General features: G+C 37.7%; 1 protein-coding gene across 1 annotated transcript; it reads right to left on the reverse strand.

Annotated features, from left to right (window-relative positions):
• Positions 1-479: 479 nt before the first annotated feature.
• Positions 480-2,088, reverse strand: LOC109184092 (heavy metal-associated isoprenylated plant protein 7-like). Its single transcript, XM_019334133.1, has 3 exons — positions 2,073-2,088; positions 555-999; positions 480-516 (listed from the first exon to the last, which is right to left on the reverse strand). Exons 1-3 carry the CDS (start codon positions 2,086-2,088, stop codon positions 480-482), a joined length of 498 nt encoding a protein of 165 aa, XP_019189678.1.
• Between the last annotated feature and the right edge of the window lie 6,710 nt (positions 2,089-8,798).

The following is an 8,798-nucleotide window of genomic DNA, read 5'->3' on the forward strand; positions in this document are numbered from 1 at the left end:
TGCACTTGTATGTGATTTTACCTGCACTTATTACTTGCAAAGGTGCACCAGCTACTTGCACATATAACACATTTACATGCACCAAAGGACCCTTGGCACGTGCTGGATGGTTCTCAGTTCTCTCATGGGCGGCCGTTCGCACTAAGCACAATCTCCTGCGGCGGAGGCGGAGGCAGTGGCGGGTCTTTGGATTCCTCCGCCGCCTCCGTTTTCTTGTCACCGCCGTCGTCGACAGCTGGTGGCTCCTCCTTCTTCTCCTCCTCCGGCTTTTTCACATCCTCCGGCTTCTTCTCCTCCTACATATCAAAAACCCCATCAAAAAACAACAAAAAAGAAGGAATATAATCTGTTATTATCTGTAGTTCTGTACCTCCCCCATCGGGATATAGTGAAGAAATGAAATGAAAGGATAGATGATAAGCTTTGGATTATTAATTTCTTCTTTTAGAGTAGTGGAGTCTCTCTGTGCTTATTTTGTCTCACTGAATATCTGTGGAAGATAGTCGTACCCTGACCCTGACCCGTACCCATACCCATACATTTCTTGAGCAAACCTTAGCGGCGAAGGATTATGGTAGTAGTAGTTTTGGGGAGGGTAGTAGTAGTAAAAAAGCTCGTTCTTCTTCATTTCGAGCTTCGAGTCTTCTTCTTCCACTTCCGCCACGGCGGCCGCCTCCTCCGCTTTAGCGGAGGAGGCGGCAGCTACTTCCTCTGCTCCTCCTCCTTCTTCGCCTTCCTTCTTTTCTTTGGCGCCCGCCTCTTCCTCTCCTTTCTTCTCTTCCTTCTCGCCTTCCCCTGCCGCCGCTTTCTCTTCTTTTTTCCTTTCCTTCGGCTTCTCCTCCACCGCCGCCTCCTCCGCCTTCTTCTGCGGCTCCACCTGCACAATCGCCGCCCTCTTCCCGATCCTCTTAGCCACATATTCCACTAGGCTCGCCGGCTCAAACACACCCTTCACCGTCACCAATGAGCCCTTAAAGTCAGGCTCAACATTTTCCAGACCTAAGATATATGAATCACAAGGATTTAATTTGTTCTCCTCCTCCTGCCTAAAAGTTTTGGGCTATGATACCAAGTATTAAGCTCTGATACCAAGTATTGAATAAGTTGGATGAGATACCTTCCTTCTTTTAAAACAATTAAGACTGAATTTTTCTTTGGAACTTTCACCAGTACTAGGACTGAGTTTCTCTTTTGAACTTTCACGTTTATCAAGAAATGTAATACACCTTAAAGTTTTTATTTATGATGTAATTTTGCATCGCTTGGCATTAAAGTTTTTAATTATGGTCTAAATATATCCATAGCCACTTGGGTATATGGGTTGGGAGATTCTCTTTCTAATTTTTTTTTTAAATGTGGCATTTGTTTAGATTGCTCATCTGTAAACATCTTTGAATATATTGAAAATTGAAGCTAAAAATGAAAGGATCGCTATCTCACCTATATGGAGGCTTAATCTTTCCTTAACCTTTCTCCTCTCTCAACACTTGGCATCAGAGCTCAATACTTGGTAATCAAAGCTTAATACTTGATATCAGAGCCCAATACTTAGTATCAGAGCCAGACGATTGTGCAAAAGAAGACATATATGTATAGGAGCAACAGGAGCACATTAACATTATACACTCACGCACATTACGTACAAATCTCAGTCACATTAAACACAAGACTCAGGCATATTAATTACGAAACTCACGCACATTAACATTACACACGCACATTAAGTACAAAGCTCAGACACATTAAGTACAAGACTCACGCACATTAAGTACAAAGCTCACGCACATTAAACAACCGCATGAGCAGCACCCAACCACAATGGAACCTTTCACAATATATATATATATATATATATATATATATATATATGAAGCACCGAAAGAGAAAAAATGGCATCCGAGGGAAATGAAAGCAACAACGATTGAAATCTAATTGGTACGATGTATACAAGATACAAGAATGTTGTCTGGTAATAATTATTTATCAAATTGTCGTAAGAATAAAACATGTTGTAACATACTATGCATCCATCATGTGTATATACCATTGTCCTAAGAATTGCTGTAACATACCATTCATCTTCTCCATACCGTAGAGTAAATTATCAAAATAGTTACTCCATTACAAGTAACCATATTATTTCTCAAATTTTAATTTGGTCATATAATACTCTTAACTATGAAAGAAAATAAATTGATGAAATAATATTTTTTTAGTATATTGACCCTTACATTTTAATATCGTCTAATAATAATACTATTAAGGATTAAATTTGTAGCTATTTCAATTCTCTAAATGTACTATTAACGCTAAATTTAATTTATACCTATCTATTTTAATTCTCCAATAAGTAAATGGTAGTCAAAGTCCTCCGAATTTGATGATTTTACCACCTTTTTAATTCGCCGCCCTCTTCCCGATCTTCTAGGCCACATATTCCACTAGGCTCGCCGGCTCAAACACACCCTTCACCGTCACCAATGAGCCCTTAAAGTCAGGCTCAACATTTTCAACATCTAAGATATATGAATCACAAGGATTTGATTTGTTCTCCTCCTCCTGCCTAAAAGTTTTGGGCTCTGATACCAAGTATTGATCTCTGATACCAAGTATTGAGCTCTGATACCAAGTATTGAATAAGTTGGATGAGATACCTTCCTTCTTTTAAAACAATTAGGACTGAATTTCTCTTTGGAACTTTCACCAGTACTAGAACTGAGTTTGTCTTTTGAACTTTCACGTTCATCAAGAAATGTACTATTAGTAAAAATTAAGAACCTTGAAAAAGAATAATAAGCACAATATCAAGAAATCTACTATAAGTAGAAATTAAATATAATATACCTTAAAGTTTTTAATTATGATCAAATTTTGCATCGCTTGGCATTAAAGTTTTTAGTTATGGTCTTAAATATATCCATAGCCACTTGGGTATAGGGGTTGGAAGATTCTCTTTCTAAATTTTTTTTTAAATGTGGCATTTGTTTAGATTGCTCATCTGTAAGACATCTTCGAATATATTGAAAATTGAAGCTAAAAATGAAAGGATCGCTATCTCACCTATGTGGAGGCTTAATCTTTCCTTAACCTTTCTCCTCTCTCAACACTTGGCATCAGAGCTCAATACTTGGTAATCAGAGCTCAATACTTGATATCAGAGCCCAATACTTGGTATCAGAGCCAGACGATTGTGCAAACGAATCTTTCCTCCGTGCGAATACAACCATCTGCAAAGTGAATTCCCATTCCCCCAGCCAAGGTGAATTGTGATAGTTCTCAAGATGGCCAGATTTAATTTTCCAATGACCGGGGAAGAAGAGAAGCAGAGAAGAGGAAAGAAGCAGCCAAAGCTTGCTGAGGTAAGATTATATCCTCCCTTTTTTATTACATTTTGAACTCTATAAAGTAGAAGAGAACAGAACCCTAAATTTTGAAGAAAGAACTGCACTTCTGAAAAACTATGGCCGGAGGATTTTTTGGAAAGAAAATAAAAACCAAAACTGAGGAGGACAGCAACCGTCCATTCTTCAAAGAATGGATATCAAAGAAGGTTTGGAGGCTGAAGAAGTCTTTCAGCAAGTCTACTGCAACGGAGACGGCACCGGCACGCCAGCCAACAGAGGAGGAATGGCTCGGTTTCCCGCTTGAAACTGAGATCCCGGGGCGGCGCCATTCTTCCGCCTAGATTGAATCTCCCCCCGTGCATTTGGCGATCGGATCTCTGTTCGATGTCAAAGTCACCGATATCCCACTACCCCCATATCCTCCCTGTTGAGATCCCAGAGTCAACGGGATCCCACTACCCCATATCCTCCCCGTGATTATTCTGCAAAATTATCCTCAAGGCTTTATGTATTTAGGTTATCCTAATAGGAGGGCAATTTATTCTGCAAAATTGTCTTCTAGCGAATCTTTCCGTCCGCATACAACCATTCTGCCCTAGCGAATCTTCCCGTCCGCCATTCACCTTTCCTCGTCACCATTCTGCCCTAGCGAATCTTCCCGTCTGCCATTCACCTTTACTCGTCGCGAATCTTCCCGTCCGCCATTCACCTTTCCTCGTCACCATTCTGCCCTAGCGAATCTTCCCATCCGCCCTTCACCTTTCTCGTCACCAATCTGCAAGGTGAATTCCCCTTCCCCAGCCAAGTAAATTGTGAATTCTAGTCCCAAGAAACTGATGGCCAGATTTAATTTCCCGATGGCTGGGGGAGAAGAGAAGCAGGGAATATTAATTTCCATTTAAAAGCTCCCTAATATAATGCTTCACATTCCAATCAGAATATATTCATAAATATACAATTACTATTATCTCCTTCTCATTGGGAAATGTCCTTAATTACTACCTAAATCTCTTATAATCTCAACCATTCATGGAAATAAAATCAACGGATATTAGGAGGGTTCACGGTCTCATCTACAATAGGGGTTGCACCGGATTCGAAGCATATACATATACATATATATATATATATATATATATATATATATATATATATATATATATATATATATATATATATATATATATATATATATAGGGAAGGGATCAGGTGCATTTGTTGCTTCCCGTGCGGTTGTGCGGTGGATTAATGTGCGTCATGTTAATATGCGTGAGTTTTGTACTTAATGTGCCTGAGTATTGTGCTTAATATGCGTGAGATTTATGCTTAATGTGCGTGAGTATTTTGGATTATCAATCTCTCTTAAGTACTGCAATTTTTTCGAGAAAATTCGAGGACCCTCTCCAGGTACATACAAAGTGTTGTTCTTGATTTCCATTGATGAAACTAGAAATAAACGCAGAGTGTATGAACTTGCATGCAGCGTATGCATGGGTGAAGTGTTTATGGGAGGAAGAAACAAATTGCAGTGCAGTCCTGGAAGGGGCGAAGATCATAGGACGAGCAGGAAGCATATTCAGCGCCGAGGATCGTTATGTGCGGCTCAGCCTCCTCAAGATGGACGACGATTTCGAACAGTTGCTGGCTCGGTTGAGGGAACTGGTTGCCATTGAAGATGGTGCGGAAACCATATGAATATAACATTATAATAAGTCACAAATCTCAGGCACATTAGACACAACACTCACGCACATTGAGTACAAATCTCACGCACATTAGTAACCGCACAACCGCACGGGAAGCATTCAACCGCACGAGAACCTTTCACTATATATATATATATATATATATATATATATATATATATATATATGTTAGAGATCAGATGCAGAGGTTGTGTTTCGGTGAAACATGCGGTGAGATGAGAGCCATTGATCTTGTCAAAATCAACATCCAGGATGAACACAAATTAAAAAAAAAAAAAAAAAATACGGTGGGAATTTGGTCTTTTTTGCATATTGGTCAAACTTAAGGTGCGTACTTTTGTGCTTAAGGTGCGTCGTGTTCCTTCTTAAGATGCGTGGGTTTGTGTTTAAGGTGCATCAGTTCTTCAGTTGAGAACTTAAGGTGGGTTTTAGGTTTAAAATTAAGGTGCGTCATTCTAAACCTTAAAGTGCGTCTTTTCATATCTTAAGGTGCGTACTTTTAACACTTAAGGTTTGTTATTTTAACATTTAACGTGCGTCAGTTATAGACTTATGGTGCATAATTTTTCCATTTAAGGTGCGTCATTTTTATACTTAAGGTGCGGGATTTTACTACTTAAGATGCGCCAATTTAAAAACTGAAGGTGTGCGATGTTAAGGCTTAAGGTGCATCATTTTAATACTTAATGTGCGTCATTCTAACACTTAAAGTGCATCTTTGTGACACTTAAGGTGCATCACTTTTACACTTTTCTTCTTCCTTTCAGGACCCGTGTTTGTTTTTTTTTTTTTTAAATGTTATTCATTTGAGCCGCTGATCTAGATTTGATCAAAGATTCAGATCTAACCCAATGTTTCACTTGGGAGCTCCTTCGCACCTGATTTCTTCCATATCTAAAAACATAATAAGTCTCAATCAAAGTTATATCCCTCATTTATGTCCATGTTTTTAATGCTAATCATTTTGTACATTATGCTTTTAGAGTTGTACTATATAAATTTTTGGACAAAAATACCCCTACCGTTATAACTTCTGTTATCTTTTCCATGATTGTTACCATGCACATGCCATCTACCATATATTTTTTAATATTCTTTAATGATAATAATATTTGAAGACATTATATATTGGATTATTATAATAAATAAATTTGATTTCATATACTCCATAGATTTTAATTAGTAGGAATTTGATAGTTATTTTAAAATATATAAATATTGGGCATATGTTTTTGCGCACCGCGCATAAAAAAGACTAGTATATATATATATATATATATATATATATATATATATATATATATATATATATATATATATATATATATATATATATATATATATTTACATATATATGTATATATACATATATATGTATGTATGTATGTATGTACACACACACACACACACACACGCACACACAAAGTTATAAGTAGGTGCACCCAAAGTTATAACTAGGTGCACCTATAGTTATAAGTAGGTGCACCTAGGAGCATGAATGTTTGCGGGTGGTTTTCACGTGTACTAACTACCCGCTGAAATCCTCCGCAAGAACAAAAGTGATGCCAAACAGAACGAACTCAGATCAATAAATGTTACAAGACAAAATTACATGCACTTGTAGGTGAAAGTATGTTTATTTGTAAGTGATTTTACCTGCACTTATTATTTGCAAAGGTGCACCACCTACTTGCACATATAACACATTTACATGCACCAAAGGACCCGTGGCACGTGCTGGATGGTTCTCAGTTCTCTCCTGGGCGGCCGTTTGCATGAGAGTGCACCCATATGTATGTATGTATATATATATATATATATATATATATATATATATATATATATGTGTGTGTGTGTGTGTGTGTGTGTGTGTGTGTGTGTGGGGCTTCCCGTGCGGTTGATTAATGTGCGTGAGTTTTATACTTAATGTGCGTGAGTCTTGTGCTTGATGTGCCTGAGATTTGTACTTAATGTGCGTGAGTATGTAATGTTAATGTGCGTGAGTTTTGTACTTAATGTGCCTGAGTATTGCACTTAATGTGCGAGAGGTTTGTGCTTAATGTGCATGACTTTTAACACAATCGCACAGGAAGCTATAAAAAAAATACATTCAGACCACAAACTCACACACATTAAACACAAAAGTCAGACGAAGACGGAGACGTATATGATGAAGAATAGACAGAGGAGAAGAGAGGATTAAGGGAATAAGAAGAGAAGACGAAGACGTTTATGATGATGAAGAACAGAGAGAGGGGAAGAGATGATTAAGGGAATAGGAAGAGAAGACGAGGACGTAGACGAAGACGTATATGAAGAAGAACAGAGAGAGAGGAAGAGAGGATTAAGGGAAAAGAGATGAAGAGAAGACGAAGACGTATATGTACAGGAGCAACAGGAGCACATTAACATTACACACTCACGCACATTAAGTACAAATCTCAGGGACATTAAACACAGGACTCAGGCGTATTAAGTACGAAATTCACGCACATTAACATTATTCACTCACGCACATTAAGTACAAAGCTCACGCACATTAATCAACCGCACAACCGCACGGGAAGCATTGCTTCCCGTGCAGATGTGCGGTAGATTAATGTGCGTGAGATTTGTACACAATGTGCGTGAGTGTTGTGCTTAATGTACCTGAGATTTGTACTTAATGTGCGTGAATGTGTAAAATGCAGCAGAAAATATTGATGTCAGCTTCTTCCCCACCCCAGTAGCCATTTGCCCCCTCCCTGATGATGATGATGCGGAGGCCGGCTATGGTGATCAAGAATTATGGGAATAATACAACAGAAATCCACACTTAGCTACTTTGTAAATTTTACTGTGCGTGCGTCATTTATATAAACATTCAACTGCACTGGAGCTAGCTGATAATCCAGAATCTATGGCCAAATTGAAGGAAGAAGTAACAAGAAGCTTGGGCGTTAATGTGCGTGAGTTTCTGTTCTGCTTCCTTCTGAGCTCGCGTAATTCTGAAATACTCACTCACATTAAGCACAAATCTCACGCACATTAAACACAATACTCAGGCACATTAAGTACAAAACTCACGCATATTAACATGACACACATTAAATACAAATCTCAGGCACATTGAGTACAAATCTCACGCACATTAAGTATAAACCTCACACACATTAATCCACCGTACATCCACACGGGAAGCAACAAATGCACCTGATCCCTTCCCTATATATATATATATATATATATATATATATATATATATATATATATATATATATATATATATATATATATATATATCTTCGCACATTAAGTATAAACCTCACACACATTAATCCACCGCACATCCGCACGGAAAGCAACAAATGCACCTGATCCATTCCCTATATACATATATATATATATATATATATATATATATATATATATATATATATATATATATATATATATATATATATATATATATATATATATATATATATATATATATATATATATATATATATATATATATATATGGTTGAGGACAACAATATATAGAGGACTGTGAGGACAAATAATGGGCACACAACAAATTAATACCAGGCACACAACTTAATACACAATGGCACACAAGAATAAATGTAAACATCAGGTTTCGAACCCGGGCTCTATAAATTAACAATTCTAGCACGCGAGATACAAACTGTGGCACACGACTACATTCGCCCATGCACACAACATATCGACTAAAGGCACACACTACATCTGTCCTCACAGTCCT

Source organism: Ipomoea nil, unplaced genomic scaffold, assembly GCF_001879475.1.
Source record: "Ipomoea nil cultivar Tokyo-kokei standard unplaced genomic scaffold, Asagao_1.1 scaffold1250, whole genome shotgun sequence".
In the NCBI taxonomy this organism is placed as follows: domain Eukaryota; kingdom Viridiplantae; phylum Streptophyta; class Magnoliopsida; order Solanales; family Convolvulaceae; genus Ipomoea; species Ipomoea nil.

Excerpts from the sequence above, each read along its gene's own strand:
- LOC109184092 (XM_019334133.1), bottom strand. Across the intron at positions 517-554 it reads CATAATCCTTCGCCGCTAAG|GGTCAGGGTACGACTATCTT; the intron begins GTTTGCTCAAGA and ends GGTACGGGTCAG.